General features: G+C 42.2%; 2 protein-coding genes and 1 long non-coding RNA gene across 10 annotated transcripts in view; 2 read left to right on the forward strand and 1 right to left on the reverse strand.

Annotated features, from left to right (window-relative positions):
- Window positions 1-2: 2 nt before the first annotated feature.
- CEP76 (centrosomal protein 76) lies at window positions 3-15,931 on the forward strand. 4 transcript variants are annotated; one of them, XM_052788347.1, is made up of 12 exons: window positions 3-116; window positions 1,199-1,354; window positions 1,695-1,776; window positions 2,140-2,364; window positions 3,440-3,625; window positions 6,523-6,620; window positions 7,300-7,428; window positions 10,144-10,335; window positions 12,264-12,430; window positions 13,368-13,701; window positions 14,898-15,115; window positions 15,579-15,931. In XM_052788347.1, exons 1-12 carry the CDS (start codon window positions 54-56, stop codon window positions 15,715-15,717), a joined length of 1,989 nt encoding a protein of 662 aa, XP_052644307.1. In that variant the 5' UTR covers window positions 3-53; the 3' UTR covers window positions 15,718-15,931. The 4 variants fall into 4 exon arrangements, with proteins under 4 accessions (XP_052644307.1, XP_052644309.1, XP_052644310.1 ...); XM_052788348.1 differs by lacking the exon at window positions 3-116 and adding an exon at window positions 526-812; XM_052788349.1 differs by lacking the exon at window positions 3,440-3,625.
- LOC128142350 (uncharacterized) lies at window positions 14,792-17,387 on the reverse strand. 2 transcript variants are annotated; one of them, XR_008235360.1, is made up of 3 exons: window positions 17,284-17,387; window positions 16,580-16,754; window positions 14,792-15,121 (listed from the first exon to the last, which is right to left on the reverse strand). It is a non-coding gene; the product is annotated as an uncharacterized LOC128142350 (long non-coding RNA). The 2 variants fall into 2 exon arrangements; XR_008235359.1 differs by lacking the exon at window positions 16,580-16,754.
- A 787-nt stretch (window positions 17,388-18,174) lies between these two features.
- Window positions 18,175-18,845, forward strand: part of SPIRE1 (spire type actin nucleation factor 1) — a 133,820-nt gene continuing 133,149 nt past the window's right edge. The window contains exon 1 of one of the 4 annotated variants that reach the window (XM_052786833.1): window positions 18,175-18,756. In XM_052786833.1, the coding sequence (XP_052642793.1) occupies window positions 18,435-18,756 (322 nt within the window). In that variant the 5' untranslated portion in view covers window positions 18,175-18,434. The remainder of the gene's footprint in view (window positions 18,757-18,845) is intronic. The other 3 variants (XM_052786835.1, XM_052786836.1, XM_052786837.1) reach the window with 3 other exon arrangements.

Consider the following 18,845-nt stretch of genomic DNA (forward strand, 5'->3'; position numbering starts at 1 on the left):
CCCGCTCCTCCGGCGGCGGGAAGCGTCGCGGTTCCTTCTCCTGCGCTGCCGCCATGTCGCTGCCGCCGGAGAAGGTCTCCGAGCTGAAGCAGATCATCCACCAGCAGCTGGTCAAGGTGGGGGCGTCTCCGCGGTGGAGCGACTTCTCCTGCCGGGGGAAGTCCCGGGGAAGGAGGGGGAGGCTTTGCTCCTTCCCGCGTCGGCGCTGCGGACCCCCGGCCCTTGGTGACAGCAGCGCCCGCTCGCTCCGCGCCCGCTCCCTCGCCCTGCTTTGTTTTTCCCACCACAGCCGCTTCAGATGGTTTCCAGGCGCCGTTTTGCCTTACGGGCGTTTGCGCCCCCCTCTAATGGCTGCCTCGGCCCGCGGCCTTTTCCCCGCCGTCCACCGACCGCCTCCGCTTCTCGCCCTCCTCTCCTCGTTCCTGGGCTGCGGAGGGAGGCAGCCGAGGCCCGTGCCGTCCTGCCTCCTCCGTTGCTGCTCTCTCACTCGGTGACCCGTTCTGAGGAGACGGGGAGAGGACATGGCGGGCTGAGCGGCGGCGTCAGCACCCCGAGGCTGGGGCTCTCTGAGCCGGGTTCCCTGGGCTGTGCCTTGAGCTGAGGGGGAAATAGATGGGAATGCTTTAACTCGTGTATCGCCGGGTATTTCAGGTCCCAGCGGCTGCGTGGCCTTAACAGTCTTCCCGGCTGATCAACAGCTTTACACATCCACGCAGTTTCACAGCTGAGGGGAAGGACAGAAATTCTGACTTCCCTTTGCGCGTAGGGGAAGCTTGCAATGGAGATTTACTACTTCCGTGACTTACCTACAAGTATATAAAGGTGTACTTTTCCCCTTAAAAAATAAGAAACTATTATCGTAAGTTTGAATTTTGAGGGCGACAATAAATTAAAACAGTGAGCGTTTTATAACTGATGGATTTGCAGACCTTTTTGTAAGGAGGGAGGTTCAAAGCAGGGGATGCTGCCAAAAGCAGTGAAAATGCTCATGTTTGGTATGCTTGTGTTTTTTTTAACTGGTAGAGCTGCTTTGGTGAGATAGTGACTCATTTGATTCGTTCTGAAAGGATTAATATTTTGGTGTAGTTATTTCTGTGTTCCTAGGAGAATACCTTTAGTCTTATAGAGTGACTGTTTAGTCATAGCTGCTACAATATAAAGAGCTTGTATTTGTAGCATATAATGAATTTTCTTTCAGATGGATGTCCACGGCAGGATAAGAGAAGTTCTTGCTGAGACTATACGTGAAGAGTTAGCACCTGAGCATCAGCAGTTATCCACAGAAGATCTGATAAAAGCCTTAAGACAACGAGGAATCATTGATGATGTTATGAAGGAACTTAAATTTGTAACTGTAAGTAGCTTCTGAAGAGTGAAAATGTTTTTGCTTGTTCCTCTTACTGACTTGGTGTTTTGACAAAGCAAAACCTCGTTACTTCCAAAGGTTTGTGATGGCTTTACTGATTTGTGACATATTAGGAGCAGAACAGCTTAATGCATATGCTAAAATTGGTTTAATGATAATACTGCATTGAAAGTATTTGTTCAGTTTCGTAACATCTCAAGTACTAGGCGGGAGCATACCCAAGGAATGGCATTCAGTTGAAATAGAGGATTCTTTAATTTTTAGAAGAGTGCGGTAAGAGCACTGTTGCATCCCTTGGTGCCTTAAAAAGTCTTAATTGTAATTCCAGGATGTGAATGAAAAGGAGAGGACTTCAGCTCCAAAACCATCAACACATTTTGTTGCCAGAGAACCACCAGTTTTGAAAAGAAGTATGTTGCTTGTTTATTTTAATATTTGGATCATAGTTTTGAGAGAAATTTGAAGTCTATGATTTTTGAACTCTGAATGAGTAATCCAGTATGAACTGGCATAAAGGTGGATGTTTTTCCTGCTTGTCTACAGGAAGTAAATTCATGTAAGCAGCAGAAATTAGTGTCGCATAAAATGTGACTTCTTAAAAAAAATTCATTTATTTTACATTAAGATAACTTCCATACATTTTAAAATCACTCTCCTAAGCATTTGTTTCAAAAAAGTTTCTTTTTTTCTAGTCTCCTGTTAGTTAACTGATATTTAACATGCTTCCTAAGATCTGTTCGTAGTCTCTTCATTTTTATTGCTACGCTTTACAGCTAACATTGACCCAACACGGAGGTATCTTTACCTTCAGGTTTTGGGTGGAAAAGCTTTTCTGGAGCATCTTCAGGAACCGGAGCCTCTGCCTGGCCAAATCTGTTCTACCTTCACTCTGTGTTTACATTTTCGAAATCAGCGCTTCCGTTCTAAACCTGTACCCTGTGCCTGCGAGCCAGATTTTCATGATGGTTTTTTACTTGAAGTACACAAGGGTAGCCTAGGTAAGGAACATTGTGGGTTTAAAGCTGATGCTATTGGGTTTTTTTCTGACTTCAGAGTTGTTGCGAAGTATGTTTGATATTATTTAGTGGCTTTCCTTCCTATTTTTTATCATGTTTTCCTAAGGAAACTGATTGCTGTATTAAGTTACGCCACTTGTAGATCTTTCTCTACTCTGGCCTCTTTTCCTTCTATTCCACTCTAAAATAATTTTTGAAGTTGACCAACTTTAACCATAATTGACAGTGAGATGATAGTCTCAGAGATGGTAAGAGATACTAAGGTGGCTGTGGTTTTCATGAACTTTGTGCTGACAGGTGAATAAGGGAAATGTAAATTTGTCATCATATGGAAGGAAAAACTTCAGTGTAATTTCAGTTTGCCTACCAGAAGAGTCAGTTATCCATAACCTGTATTACCATTCTTCTGTTGGTAGCCAGGGAACATGGTAAGAGCTAAGTATGTTATGAAAAGGCTTCTGGATATTGTCTGAATCCTGTAGAAATCCAGGGTGGCTTGTGGAATATCAGGGAACAGAGAGAAAGCCAGAGCTATTGTAGTTGGACTTGGGGAAGGGAGTGAATATACCACAAATTCAAAGAAAAACAGAATTTGTTAATTCTGCTTAGGCTCATGGAGCAGACCCGATATCATAGGGTCAAGCTTAACTACAGAGAAAGTTGTTTCCTAAATACTGATGTATAGTAAGTTGACCTGACGCATTCCAACTTAATAAAATAGTATTTTTCAATTTCTTTTACTTAATGGTGCTTTAATATTCTTTATTTTCCTAAATGCTAGTTCCATTTTAATTTTTGTGCAGTGAACCAGTTACATTGGAGTACTCAACTATAGGAATCTTTTTATTTCCACTGTAAATCAACTGTAATCTTTCTGTAGCTCTGTCCTGGACTGAGTTTGATTTTAAGATGGGATCATTGCTTACACTTCTGTACATGAGATGTTTCTTAAAATGCTATGCATGCAATTAATGTAAATGCATACTTTTTTTAATTTTGAGGAGGACTTGGGATGGTAATATTTTTTTGCTGTCTTATCTTGGTTGAATAATGGCAGGTGATGGAAGTAAAATGGTGGATGCAACCACTATGTTATCTATATGTGATCCAGTGCATATGGTTCTGATCAAAACAGACACATTTGGTGAGACAACGCTAGTAGCATCCTATTTCTTGGAGTGGCGATCTGTCTTGGCTGCAGAGAATGGCATAACAAACGTTGCTGTTGAACTCCTGGGTGTGGGTAAGGATAAATAATAAGGCTGTAATGATGACTTGAAATATTGAGTACTGAGCTTGCTTATAAGCTTAAAGCAGTATTTATGGTGTAGTTTAATTTTAGTTCGACGCACAAATTACTATAAGGTATCATTAGAAAATGTGTAGGAGACTAATGGTCAGATTTTTCTGTTACCAAAGTACTAAAAATGTGTATTCCAGATCCTGTGTAGTAATGGCCCCCATGTCTGGGAACTCCCACTTCCCAGATCAACTCCCACTTGATTTTCTGCAAAATCTGGCTAAGTTGTCAAAAACAAACCAACCAACCAAAAATCTACTAATTCATGGTTGTGACATGGATTTGATGGATGGACCACTCGGTGGATAAGGAATTGGCTGGATGGTTGCGCTCAAAGAGTTGCGGTCAACGGCTCAATGTCCGAGTGGAGACCAGCAATGAGTGGTGTTCCTCAGGGGTCAGTATTGGGACCAGTGCTGTTTAACATCTTTGTTGGCGACACGGACAGCAGGATTGAGTGCACCCTCAGCAAGTTTGCTGACAATGCCAAGCTGTGTGGTGCGGTCGACACGCCGGAGGGAAGGGATGCCATCCAGAGGGACTTTGACAGACTTGAGGTGGGCCTGTGCAAACCTCATGAAGTTCAACAAGGCCGAGTGCAAGGTCCTGCACCTGGGTAGGGCAATCCCAAGCACAGATACAGGCTGGGTGATGAGTGGGTTGAGAGCAGCTCTGTGGAGAAGGACTTGGGGGTATTAGTGGATGAAAAACTGAATATGAGCCAGCAATGTGTGCTCACAGCCCAGAAAGCCAACTGTATCCTGGGCCACATCAAAAGAAGCGTGGCCAGCAGGATGAGGGAGGTGATTTTGCCCCTCTGCTCTGCTCTGGTGAGACCCCACCTGCAGTACTGTGTTCAGCTCTGGGTCCCCCAACATAAGAAGGACATGGATCTGCTCAAGGGAGTCCAGAGGAGGGCCACAGAAATGATCAGGGGGCTGGAACACCTCCTGTGAGGACAGGCTGAGAGAGTTGGGGTTGTTGAGCCTGGAGAAGAGAAGGCCCTGGGGAGACCTTGTCGCAGCCTTCCAGTACCTAAAGGGGGCCTACAGGAAAGCCGGAGAGGGACTTTTTACAAGGGCGTGTAGTGATAGGACGATGGGTAATGGCTTTAACCTGAAAGAGAGTAGATTTAGATTAGATGTAAGGAAGAAGTTCTTCACTGTGAGGGTGGTGAGGTGCTGGGACAGGTTGCCCAGAGAGGCTGTGGATGCCCCATCCCTGGTCTAGTGGAAGGTGTCCCTGCCTATGGCAGGGGTGTTGGAACTAGGTGATCTTTAAGGTCCCTTCCAGCACAAACCATTCTATGATTCTATTATCTCCAGGAATATATCAGAGCGGTGCACTGAAGAGAGTTTGTGTCCCTTTCATAGCAAACTAGCAACTGCTAGAGAAAGTGATCTCTGCTGTGCTGCCTTTTGTTCCAGTATCTGGAAGCATGTTTTCTGACAGAAGGGCTGAAGAGCTTTGTTTAGTTGCTTAGCAGGTAGTATATATGTGTATTTTTATCACTTGTCCCCACTCCGCTTTTTAGGAGTTCCAACCTAAGCTTTTAGGATATTATGATTTAGTGGATAAAGACTAGATCTAGGACTCAACCTGTCATGACTTGCTACGCTAGCTATCCCAGAGTTTGGTCAGCTAGTAGCTGCTGAGTCATTTGAGTATTCTTTATTGCAGTTTCTCTACCTGTTAGGTAGGTGAGCAGTTCTTGATAGTTTCAAAAGAGATTAAATTATACCTTCAAAATATATTGGAGGTTGGATATACTATGTAAATTATTCCTGATTGTCATCACTATTGGCTGCTTTTTAGGGTGCGGTGAGGGGGTGTGATTTGGTGCAGTGTTTTATCCAGCGAATACAAATCTAGTAAGCTTATTTGCTAATATGTTTGTTAGCTTCATTTCCTTCTGAAAATGCTGGCATTGGCAAATCTTTAGTAAGCAATATGGGTTTGGATAGTCTCTCAAATAGAGAGCTTTTTATGTATAGTGACTTGGAGATGCATAACAAATAAGTTGAGTTTAATACTCAAATGGGTGATGGGAGGAGTTAAATCTAATTATCAGTATCTTTTTTCCAAGTAATAAAGTATCAATCCAGTAAATCTGGTGCTTTTTCTCCTCTTCAAAAGTCTTGTCATTGTAAAAAAATGCATCAAGAACATCAAAGCATGCTGCCATCTCAGATAAACAGACAAACTACTATGTGTGGCTGCTGTTACTTGTATTGTTTATAATCCTATCTCTCTATTGTTTCATAATGCTTCTTGTTCTTTACGTAATTCTAAATTTTTCAGCATTATGCAACAACATTAGGTTTGTGGGGTTTTGTGGTTCATTTGTTTGTTGTTTTGGGGTTTTTTTTGAAGTTGATTAATCTATTTGTATGGCACTCTGGGTCCTTCATAATAAACTGTATCTTAGGGAAGATTAACTTCACTTATTTCCGACTACTTAAATTTGAGCTACCTGCATGATCAGTGGAATAGGCACTTCTGCAGTGTGTGAATCTCCTACTCTATTTTAGATGCCTATTCTAGATGTTTCTAGAATGCCATTCATCTCATACATCCTGGTACTGGCTGCAAAGAGGGCCTTAGATCACTATCTCAGATCTAGATGTCTGCTTTTTTGGCCAGATTATGGTTTCTTGGAGCCTCGTTTGAGTTTGAAATGTAAATAAAGATGCTTATTTTGCCTATATTTAAAGAAGTTTAGTTATTTTTTGTGATTAGATAGCTAACATATTTACTTTAACTATTTGCTTCTGCCTGGCTGAAATGTCCTAAGTAAACTGAATTTGAGAGAACTGATCAAAATTTATTTTGGTTCAAAGGTACAGAATCAAAGGTTTCTGTTGGTGTTTTAAACATCAGACTGGAAATGTATCCACAGCTTAATAAGACACTGTCTCCGGAAATAACTAATACTCAAGTAAGTAATTTCTGGGAGAGCTAGCTGACTTTTTTATTGGGGGGAGGAGCGGGAGCTCAGTATAGAATTACTTGTAGATGTTGAGGGCTGTGGGTTTTTGAATGTTTGATACTTCTTTTTTTTCTATTAAATTGAAATCTAATTATGGTTTTTTTGAACGACTTTGTTTATACTGAACATTATTTGAAATATTACTTTAGTAGTTTTTCTGATTACTTGTATCAAAACTTTAATAAGAAAAATAAGAAAGATGCAATATGCCTAATTTTCTTCAGGTAGTGTATGTTTTCTTGCTCTCTTTCCCATTTGAAACAATAATTTCAAGTCCGCTATTCTGCCTGGAAAGCCAGTAAATGTTGGCCTGAAGGTGCACACAGATATTCTTCTGCACATCAAAAGCTGAGCAATCCTTCTGTACAGAAATGCATCACTTAAGATGAACACTACTTCAGTCAAGCTTGGTATACGAGCCTACAAACAAGAAATGTAACTTGAGGTTTTTGTTCACTGGATTTTCATTTAAAAATACTCTTCTTCAGCATTTGTGCGGCACACTTTAAATATCAAGCTTTATTTTACATATGCCAGGATTTGGTGTTAATGTACTTACTGATTATGGGCTTTTTTTCCTGTTTAGAATTAACATGTATGTGATTGGTTATGTTTTTCTTACCTGCAGTTTGCTTTGGAACGTCAGAAAACAGCAGAAAAAGAACGGTTATTTCTTGTGTATGCTAAGCAATGGTGGAGAGAATACCTACAGATTAGGCCTACACACAACGTAAGGCTGGTAAAGATTTTTGCACAGGTTTGTAAATTTTATGAATAGACCAATCCTTTCTTTAAGTTATCTTTTTTATTTTTTGATATATTTTGAAGTTTATGTGTATATAGAATCTGTAGGGATTTATGATGTGGTTACATTCAGGTCAGGGCTACATGTGGTGTATCATGCAAAAAATGAAATTTGTAAGGATTGAACTTCTGTTTGTGTATTGAAGCTTAATAGCATGATGCAGACAGAAGGGTTGCTCCAACCACCTCTGATGTAGAAGGTGGTAAAGCCTGTTTAGTCTTTTCTGTGTATACTCATAAATGGCAAAGACTTACGTGATCTGTGCAAACTGTTTCAAACAAATTTTATACCAGATAAAACAGTTACAAAAACCAGACGTAGTAGATCTATTGGAACAAATCCACACAATATTCGAGCTCTGTGTGGTCTGTAAAACAATGTCTCGTTTATGTCACACGATAGCTATGGACATAATTATTGTAGGCTAATGAATTCAGTTGCTCCTTGGAGGCTGTCCCTCAGTAAAAGGAGTGGTATGATCCTTGCATTTTTCGTGCTATGAATTTAGCCTGCATAGTGGCAATTTTCCTAGCACAGATAATGCGCAGTAGCTTATTATCTCAAAGTAATGTCCTGAAGTGATCTGTGCCTACTCTTGCTCTTCAGTGAAGTAACAACTTCCATTCTGGCTGTACCGTGAGTGTTCAGTAGTGATGTGAACTTACAAATCCCAGCCAGCACGCTGAGGCCCTACCCAGTCACTAACTCACTCCACCCCAGCAGGATGGGGGAGGGAATAGAAGGGGCAAAAGTGAGATAAAACTCATGGGTTGAGATAAAGATGGCTTAGTAAGTGAAGGAAAGAAAGAAAGAAAGGAAGAGTGGGGGGAAAAAAGTGATGCAAAGACAATCACTCACCACCTCCCACCAGCAGGCTGATGCCCAGCTAGTCTCCAAGCAGGGGCATGTTTAGAAAAAGTCCGTTCTCCACCACTTTTATTGCTGAATGTGACACTGTATGGCACAGAACATCCCTTTGGTCAGTTCAGGTCATCTGTCCTGGCTGTGTCCCCTCCCAGCCTTTTGTCCACCCTGAAACTACTCCGTGTAGGGGCTTTGGCCCTGAGAAACAGAGACGGCCTTGACCCTGTGCAAGCACTGCTCAGGAACAGCTAAAACACTGGTGTGTTATCAACATTGTTTTGGTCACAAATATAAAACATGGCACCATAGGGACTGCTGTGAAGAAAATTAACTCCATTCCAACCAGACCCCATACAAAGGCTTAAGAGTTTCAGGGCAGGGTATGTAGAGAAACATATAATTAAATAGGGAATTACGGAACTGGGAGTTTGGCTGGGGACATGAGGTAAAAATGGGACTTGTCCTAGTTTGAGAATAAAGCAACGTATGAATTAATGGTATTCTACTTTCTGCACCCAGAAAGCTACAGTAGGGTTGGGAAGAAGGTTGGAGGGGGAAGGGTTTGTGGATAGGATCAGAAGACTAAGTTCTTTGTTAAAGACCAGTATAGAAACTGGCAGCCCTCAGAATGCTATAGGAACTAGGCCCCCTGCTAGTTCAGTACCTATAGAGAGTGTATCTTGAGTCTCCCGCTGGCCATAGCAAATGTTAGTAAAAGTGCTCTTAATGGCCTTTCTCATTTCTGGGAAGAGAAATGAGATTATCGGAATTGTTTGATAATTTAGTTATCATCCAGTTTCATATGTGTAATGCAGAAGCATGCATTACGTATATAAAACTAAATTAAATAATGAATCCTGCCTGTGATTTTTTTGATTGCTTTCAAGCTGTGAAATAATTTTCAACAGGATTCCAGTCAGCTTCAAATAAATGCTGCTTTTCTTACACCAACTTGCTGGAAAAGCATGGCAAAACCTTAACGAGGGCAATATGTGATATAGTAAAAATATGAGACCATAATTTCCTGAAGCTGCAGAGATTTAAAAGGCTTTCATCCCTTTTTAAAATATATGAACATAGAAGTACCAATTTAGCCCAGTGAGGAAAAGAAGAGTTCTGTACTTCTTGAAATAGTTTTAATAGTTGGTAATCATAGTATTTCCCTGCAGCATGTAATAAAATGGACCTTTTCCCAGTCATCTTATTTTTTTCATTTTTCCATGAAAATTCTTCCTGTTATTACTCTCTTAATTTATAGAGATCTAGTTACTTCGTTGTGAGTAAATTTTAACTGCTTTTTGGTGTTACAAGAGGTAGAGTATTCAAATTCAGAAGCAAATAGACACCTTTTAAACTCTAAAATCTGCTGAGTGTTTAATGTTTTGGGGGGTTGTTTTTTGGGTTTCTTTTGGGTTTTGGGGTGTGTGTGTATTTGTTCTGGTTTGGTTTTTTGCTTGGTGATAATGTAGAAATTGATAGTGGGTGGAGCATGAACAGTTCCTCACCCGTTTAAGAAAATTAATTGCAGCATGTGCTGCTCCAGGTGTTCACATCTTTAGTCCAGAATCTCCTACGAGTGACAGAGCCAGCAGAAGAGTCTAGCTGTAATGTCTTTGAATGAGTTGCCTTAATGATCTTGTGTCTTAATTCTAGAAGTATTTTTATGTCTTAATGTTTTTGAGTTTATAATGTTTTCTTTATTTCAGGGAGAATAAATCCCATTGCAAAGAAGACAGTCTAAGTTACGATGAATCTTTTGTGATATTTGCATGGCTGGCAAATAACCATGTTTTACATGTTCAGGATGAAAATGGAGTAAACCGTCCAGTATGTTCATATATCAGACCACTTCGAGCAGGCCGGTTACTAGACACACCAAGACAAGCAGCACGATTTGTCAGTGTCCTGGGTTATGAAAGAGCTCCTGTCATCGGAGGAGGTGGTGGCAAACAAGAACAGTGGTGCACCCTTCTTGCTTTTTTATGTAGAAACCAGGTATGTGAAAATAGTCGTTGTGTGACACAACAGAGTTGGTATCGTATTCTAACTGAAGTCAGTAATTTAAAAGAGGCTGCAAATACATGGATTAAATCAAATTTGGAGAATTCTGTTACAATAATTTGTTTAAGATCTTTTTAAAGAGAAACATGTTAAATAGCAGACAAGAAGGCTTTGGAGCAGACTTTCTTTACTGCTATTGTTGGGGTCCCTTTGTCAATACATCTGTTTCACAGTGAGCTTGCTTTTCTTCATTTGCTTTTCTAAGATCCCATATAATTATTCAATGAATCCCTGCTAGTGTGCAGGACACTAGTTTAAATTCTGGACTAATCCAGGAACAGTTGAAAAAGTCTCTTTTGAAAAACTGGTTTTTTTAGATGGGCTAAAATATACTGACAGTCTTTACATTCCATTTATGCAAGACAGGGATTTCCACTAAAAGTTTCAGCCTAGTTCTTGGTGATCTGAAAGTTGTATCATACAATTTGTTTTATTTATTATAGTTGTAACTCGTTCTGCATTATAGCTCTTCTGTTGTACCAATAAAAGTAATAGTGATCCCTTTTAATACCTCTTTGGAGTGGTCGGTGCTTTTCATTGCTACAGAGGTACTTCTGCATCCAAAAATAATCATCACTGATGTGTTTGTATTAAAAAGATGTGTTCTTGGCAGCAGGAGCTGTATCCCAATTTTTAGACCTGTTTCAAAGACCACACAGAACAGGCGTTAGCTGTTGTCTCTGAATATCACATCATGCATAGGTACCATATAAAGGCACCACTGGCTACCCACTGGCTTTCAGATGGAGATGATGATAGCAACTTTGAGTTTGAGGACCGTTGTGTTTGGAGGCACACAGAAAGGGTTTCCTCCAAGGCAGAAGTGGAAAGCTGTATAGAAAATAGCTGAATTTAGCCCCTGAGACACCAGCTGGACCAGTATTATTTTTCTTGTGGAAAGTGGTATGGCGTTATTAAATGAACATAGGTTCACTAAAAACTTGTTTAAATGTACTTTTCTGCATATTTCCCTTGTACTTTCTGGTAGGGGAAGATTGTGTTATCTGTGTAATGAATAGATAGATCAAAGAACACTGAATTTTACATTTTCAACATTCTGAATAGTACTTGACTAAAGAGTCTTACTCTTCTACTTCTGAATGCTGTGCTTTGTATTATGAAGGCTTCATTGTATGAGGAATTTTTGTTCTTTCTTTACAGCTAACATTTGTAAAGAACTTAAAGAATATTAGACATCACATTTGGAAATTGTTTTCTGTGAATTATCAATGGTAGTGATGTATTTATGAAAGAAATGTTTTTCTGACTGAAGGGAAAAGCAGTACGCATGACTCTCAGCTGGTTTATAGTTAGATCTGTGGGGGAGGTTGTTTTATCTTTGTTTAATTTCTGAACTGTGACAACACATCCAAGCGTGACGACACATTCAAGGCAGTGAAATAACAGTAGAATTACATTTTATTAAGTGACTAAATTTCCTAACTGTGAAAATATTGTGTAATTTCTAGTATTACATCAGGTATTTGCCTTATATATGTTTTTATGTTTAATTAGAATATTGGTTTTGTCTTCACGGGTCAATAGATTCTGGTTTTGGATTGCTTGAAGGTATCTTTATAATCATAAGAAATGTTTTCCAGTATCAATCATACTCTCTATTTGAATAAAAAATATAAATAGTCTATCATTAGAACATAGCACTATTTTTAATGGATTTATTCTATCACAGAAAACTAAAACTTGTCAAGTTTAAATCTTAAAATCCTGACTCCTGATATGTGCTTTAGGTAAAGAGGAGGGAAATATGACTTGTTAAATAATGGTTAGAGAAGTATCACTATTTTCTTTCTTAAAGATCTTATCCATGCCTGATACTCAACTTACTAATATTTACTGTCTAGGGTGACTGTGAAGATCATGCTAACCTTCTGTGCAGTCTTCTTCTTGGATTTGGATTGGAAGCCTTTGTGTGCGTTGGAACAAAAGCAAAAGGAGTCCCCCACACTTGGGTAATGACTTGTGGAACTGATGGAACAATTACTTTTTGGGAGAGCTTAACAGGACATAGGTGAGTAAAAGGAATATAAGAAAACTGAATGATGTATATGGGGGTTTGCATGGGATATTTTTGTTGTTGTTTTTTTGCTTTTTATCTTTACACCCTACCATGTAACTGTCGTGTAATCCAAGGTGACTTTTGCCTTTGAATCTTTTTTTCTGTGTACTGCTTTTGTTTGGAAAATAGCTGGTTCAGTGTGAGGTGAAACATTTCAACAGTTTGTAATACAGTTTTCAGTGGCTCTAATACCATATAGTAACTGTTTTGAGTCTTATGGCAGCTGGTAACTGTTTTGAGTCTTATGGCAGCTGGTTGCCATTGATGCTATCGCTGCTATCATTTGTAGAGGAGATGAAATCTGACATGATTGTTTAGGAACCCATATTTTTTTCCTTATTTCACCTGTGAAATCAGTGTTACATTACTTCTTTCCCCTGCAGGAATCTCTGCAAGTTCTCTGAGATTCTCTCGAGTCATTTTAGAAGGGCACACATAGTTGTTCTGTATTCCAAAGCTTCTGGAATCTGTTATATCCAGTGTTGAAAATAAACAATTCTGTTTTGCCACTGTTTGTGTATCCTATGGTTAGCATTTGAAGATGTATTTCTCCAAATGTGATGAATGGCGGGGAAACTGTATGGGTATCTTGTTATAGTTGCAAACTTTAATTGCTGTTGAGTATCTGCTTGATTAATCAGCTTATTTTTCTAGATTTAAAGAAAAAAAAAAAAGTGATGTATTATTTCACTGTATGTTATGCCTCCAAAATGTGTTTAATTACTTTTCTGTAAATACATGTATGCCATTGGGGGGGGGGGGGGGGGAATGTTAACAAACTTGGCTTATATTTTTAAAAGGAGGAATGGCTTATATCTGTCCCATCTAAATATTTTTACCTTGCCTTGAAATAAGGTGTATTAATAAGAAATTGAATGTTTTTGATTAGGTACATCCACAGACCTATCAACCCTGATGACCCTCCACTAGTTGAACAACCCAAGCCACTGTATCCTTACCGCACAATAGGTTGTATCTTCAACCACCAAAAGTTCTTTGGAAATTGTCAGCCCTCTGATGCTGTGGAGGTCTGTGTGTTTGACCTGCATGATGAATCTAAATGGAAACCAATGAGTGGAGAAGCAATAAAATCTGTATGTTCCCCTGGAACAACGTCTTCAGTTCCCCCTTTTCCTCCTCTGTGTGCTTCCACAATAGATGCTGCGGTAACAAGCAATGAGATAGAATTGCAGCTGAGAATATTGGTCTCTGAACACAGAAAGGTAATACTATTTAAAGATTGTTATTGATCTGTTGTGGTAATAAAGGTGCATGTTTTTACTGCATACTTGTTTTGGATAGCCATTTGTTAGTTCACATACTTGTATCTTTGCAACGTGTTTTCCATCAGCTTTTGCAGAAATGCAGCATGTGAAAAGTGAAATAACTGAGAAATTATTTGGAAAGACTGTACTGAGCTACTTTAGACATCATACTTACTATTTGCAGTGGTGATTCATAGCCTCGTGTGTGGGCTTCTTCCCCCCACCCTGCCTTTGCCTCTCGTTCTAGGTCTGTGATCTTCAGCTTATTGGCACCTGCAGGCTACCTGTGAGTGGTCTGTAAAAGAGCTAGGAAGATCAGATCTGGTTGTTAGCGGGCTTTGCCTGTCCTTCACAAATGTTTTTGGTCCTTAGATAAAAGCAGGCTTTCAGCTTTCATGATCTTACTCTGACTGCTTTACAAAATCAGAAGGTGTTTCTAGAAGTTAGTTTCGTTCTTTATCAGGATTTTTACAAGAAGTGTTGTGCCAGAAATGATTCTTCCTGTGCTGGATATGAAGGAGATGATATTTTAAATCCCCGTTAGCTTTTGTCTGTTTTTAATGGGTTTTTTTGGTTGTTTTTGTTTTTATCTCCCCACACAATGCTCAACCTTTGGGGTGGCAAGTAATTCTCGGCGTACGAGTCTCATACAATGTTGAATACATATGCAGTAGACTTTTCTGCTTCTTTGCGTTTGTGGGATGGTAGGAGGAAGGTGCATGTACATGTGTACGTGTTTTGGGGAGCTGTTGCGCATTGTTTTTTTCAGAAGTGGGTTTCCATGAGAGACATTAGAAAAATGAATCTTAGTTGATCTTTCCTGTATTTTTGCTGTGTATTTATGCACTGTCTTCTTAAATTTCATGCAGAGATGCTGTAGCTGAAACATCTAGTTTCAACTCTGCTCGTCTTGTTTTAGTCTAGTAGTCTAACTTAATTTCTTGCTAAATGTTTGGTGTTTTGTTGGTGGTGTTTGATTCTTCCAGCTGGTGTGTGAGTCAATATACAAATCTTATTGCTTCATGGGTCCACTTCCATTAACTACAAATTAAAGATTTGTCATGGGTTTATTTGAATCTGTACAGTATGCAAGCTTAGTCATATCCTAATGTTCATTCTGCGCAGTTGTCATCATTCTGTGACTTGCCTCACAGGATCTTGGCCTTTCCACTGTTTGGGATGACCATCTATCCTATCTGTTGTCACCAGCATTAGCAGCCTATGAGCTCGAACGTACAACAAGTCTATCTGCAGGAAACGAAGAGTTTCAAGATGCTGTAAGAAGAGCGGTACCTGATGGCCACACTTTTAAAGGGTTTCCTATCCATTTTGTATACAGAAATGCCAGGAGAGCATTTGCCACATGTCTTCGGTAGGTCTAAATGTAAAAATATACATATGTTAAAACCAAATAGGAATACTTAATTATGAATTGCAGCTTGCTTATTATTGATAATGACATTTAAAGAAGATGAATTTCCTTAAATTAGAAGTGGAAGAAGAGTTGTGCGGTATACATAAGGGGTCATGGGGTGCAGAGCTTTTATGTTACATTGGTGAGTTCAGTGATGATAGACTGCTCATGGGTTAAATTAAAGAATGAGTTAATTTAATTTCTCTGCACTTGTTAAAAATGATCAGTAGTGGTCTTGTTTTCCTCCAAGGCAACAGCCCCTGCACTAGAGACCAATATTATTATTTGTAATGACAGACTCATGGCACTCATTGTTATGTAAGTTTTAGTCACACTTAAAAAAATTGCACGTATGTAAGTGAAAATTTTAATATTAGCTTAGTAATATGTGTTATTCTTGTTTTTCTTTTTTGTCATATAGGTCTCCTTTTTGTGAAGAAATAATCTGTTGTAGGGGAGACCAAGTGCGCCTTGCAGTTCGTGTACGAGTGTTTGCGTACCCTGAATCTGCATGTGCTGTTTGGATCATGTTTGCTTGTAAATACCGCTCTGTCCTTTGAAAAAAACCAAAATCGTTCAGACCCTTTTAGATCTGCAAAATAATATATGTGGGTATAAAATTATGCAATTAAAAACTAATATCGTATTTTATATAAATGCCAGTGATTTTGAATACCACAGTGTGTGTATTGAAGAGGATTGTGTACACAGTAATGATTGTATTTATAAAGATAATTTAGTCTTATTTTTAATAAAGGTTACTTTTAATACCTACAGGAATGTGGGTCAAGTTACTAAAATGTGTGCATAAAATACTAGCTTCTCTTCTGCAGTTCTGAAGTGGTGTGAGAATTCATTTAGAAAAAAGTCTGGTTTACCTCTGCAGGGTAAGAGACTCTTTTATCGCTCCTCTCCGTGTAGCGTCCCAGGTGTACTTTGTGAGTGGCTGAGATCCAGAAATACTGAAGTTCAAGCATCTGTCCTTTCTAACAACAAAACTTATTTCTGCCTCTCTTGGACCAAGCAATAGCTTCTATATTCAGCTTCTAAGAACAGTTCAGTCAGGTATAGGTAATCTTGTTAATCTATGAATTTCATAATTTATGGATTTTTTTTTTTTGAGATATATATATTTAAAACTAAGACTTGGATACCTGAACATGTGAATATCTGTGCTGGGTTAGATAAAGTGGTTTAACCTGATGCCTTTTTCCTGACGTCAGCTTAGGAAGTTTCTGAGGTAGAAGTTGTAGCTAGGCCATTTTGCTTAACAACCATTCATGATTTTGTCTTAATTCTGACATTCAGATCCATACTCACTTATCCATCTATGGGTTTTTTTGTCTTAAACCTGTGGATGGTTATTTTGCTGAGTGTCTTTTAATCTTCATGCTTTGAGAAATGGCAAGCGATTGGACTTACTGAACTTCTCCATCCCATGCCTCTCACGGTTTCACCACATAGACTCCAGCCATCTCTTTTTGAGGCTGAAGAATCCAAAACGATTTGATTTCTTCTCTAAAAGCCATTCCATATCTTTGATAGCCCACATCTGCCTCCTTCTGTTCTACTTGTAAGAAAGATCCAACTCTTGGTGCTGGAGAAAAAAAATAACTAATCCCATAGGAGCTTGCAACACATATAGCAGGAGCAAATGTTCGCATTTTGCACGTACATTTCATCAGCGGTGTGGTAGTGTGACGCTTTTTCCAGAAGTGCTAAATACTGCCTACTGCAGCACTTGCATTTTAGCTTCAAGTTTCAGTAGTATGTTATGTACTTACTGGCCCTGCTGCTAACACGTTTCAGAAGCTTTACACATCTGTTTTCGTGTTGCGTTTATACCTGAAAGACAAAAATGTATTCATTTGGCTGTTACACAGCGTACAGGACCCTGATCAAAGCTTCAGACAGTACTGTTTCTCCACTGACTTCATTATATCTAATATAATGTGGAAGGCTAGATCATATTGTATGGTGAATATTGCCAAAGTTAATAGCTTTATTTAAACACTAGTTGTATCTTATTTGCAGCCGTGTATGATATGCACGTGCATGTCATGGCAAGAGATAAAAAGCACCCGTGTTCCATACAGGGAAAAGTGAAATAGGAAGCAGGATCTCACTCGTTAGAGCCAGCGTTGCGTGGCCTTGCCAGCGTGCGGTACTCCGCAGCCTTGTCAGTCAGTCGTGTGCTTCGGTCTTTCAGACAAGGCCGGCGCTAAGGGGAAATTTTTCATTTCCTTTTATGCGCTAGATGAAACTGTAGAATACCGAAGGAAAAAAAATAACAAAGCCCGCGCAGAAGTGTTTTTTGACGTGAGTTTTAAGGCACTTAGCCTCCACCGCAGGAGGCTGGCTTTCCCGTGCGCCGTGCCCGTTGGCCTGTTCCCGGCCGGGGGAGAGGCTGCGCCCTCCTGGGGCCCGGGGGTGCCGAGGGGCGGGAACGCCAGCTCCCAGCTGCCGGGCAGACGAGTCCCTTCTTGGCCCTTTCCAGCCGGTGCTCCTTCACCCGCCCTCAGCCTTTCCGCGTAGCCTCGGCGGCGGCCGCAGGACCCGCGAGCGTTGCCGGGGGAAGCTTCGCGGCGCGGGGCGTTTGCCTCGCAAGGGCAGGCCGCGGGACGCGGAGCTAGGGCACGGCGGGGATAACGCTCTGCTCCGGAACGCGAGGCGTCCGCGCTGCAGAGAGATGGGGGCCGGTGCCGTCGTGTACCTGGTGCGGGAGGCGGGCGCCCTGCTCGCTGACCGGAGTTGTTTGCCTCGGGGGGGGGCGCTACCAACACTCGGCGCACAACCGCCGCCGCCCGCCCAGGGCGGTGAGAGAGGAACGCCGCAGCCTCTCCCGCCTCGGGGGCGCGCGCGGCAGCCTGGCTTCTCGCAAGGAGACGTCAGCGCTGCGGGAGGGCGCGCGGGCCGAGTCCCGCCTCCTCCAGTCCCGCCCGGCCGGGGCTGGCGGCGGCAGGGGGCGCTGCGGCGCCGGGCGGCGGCCGTTGGCGGCGGGGGCGGGCGAGGACGCCATTGCGTTGCTATGAGGTGTCTCCCCCCGCGGCGGTGGCAGCGGCGGGCGGCCCGGGCGCCGCTCCTCCCGCCGGCCGGCCTGCTGCCCGGGCCGGGTTGTCCGGCGGCCTGGTGGCACTAGCGGGGCGGGGAGGATGAGCGCGGCGGGACCGGGCGGCAGCAGCAGCGCAAGCAGCAGCAGCAGCGCAAGCAGCAGTAGCAGCCGCCTCCGCGGCGGGGCCGGTCAGTGAGCCGAGGAGCACCGCGGCGGAGGCAGGGCATGGCGCTGCCGGGGGAGCGCGGCGCGGAGCCCCAGGCCGGCGCCTCCCGCCCCTCCGCCGCCGAGGAGGAGGACGGCGGCGGCGGCGGGCAGCCGGAGGCGCTCTCGCTGGAGGAGATCCTCAGGCTCTACAACCAGCCCATCAACGAGGAGCAGGCGTGGGCCGTGTGCTACCAGTGCTGCGGCTCGCTGCGGGCCCGCGCCCGCCGCGGCGAGACCCCCGCCGCCAGGCTGGGGGCGGCCGCCCACCTCCGCGTCTGGCGGGACGGCACCGTCACCCTGGAGCAGGGCGAGCCCCGCCGGCCGCCCCCGCCCGCCGCAGGTAAGGCCGGGCCCCGCCGCTGCCGCCGGCGGCCACCGTCAGCCCCCCCCCCCCTCCCCCGGGTACGGCCCGGCCCGGCCCGGCCCGAC

Source organism: Harpia harpyja, chromosome 5 (assembly GCF_026419915.1).
Source record: "Harpia harpyja isolate bHarHar1 chromosome 5, bHarHar1 primary haplotype, whole genome shotgun sequence".
Classification (NCBI taxonomy): domain Eukaryota; kingdom Metazoa; phylum Chordata; class Aves; order Accipitriformes; family Accipitridae; genus Harpia; species Harpia harpyja.

What these genes read in the sequence shown, in the direction of transcription:
- CEP76 (XM_052788347.1), top strand. Translation starts at nt 54, where the DNA reads ATGTCGCTGCCGCCGGAGAAGGTCTCCGAGCTGAAGCAGATCATCCAC. An exon ending in GAGAGCTTAACAGGACATAG is followed by an intron (nt 12,431 to 13,367) that starts GTGAGTAAAAGG and finishes GTTTTTGATTAG; the next exon opens with GTACATCCACAGACCTATCA. An exon ending in GCATTTGCCACATGTCTTCG is followed by an intron (nt 15,116 to 15,578) that starts GTAGGTCTAAAT and finishes TTTGTCATATAG; the next exon opens with GTCTCCTTTTTGTGAAGAAA.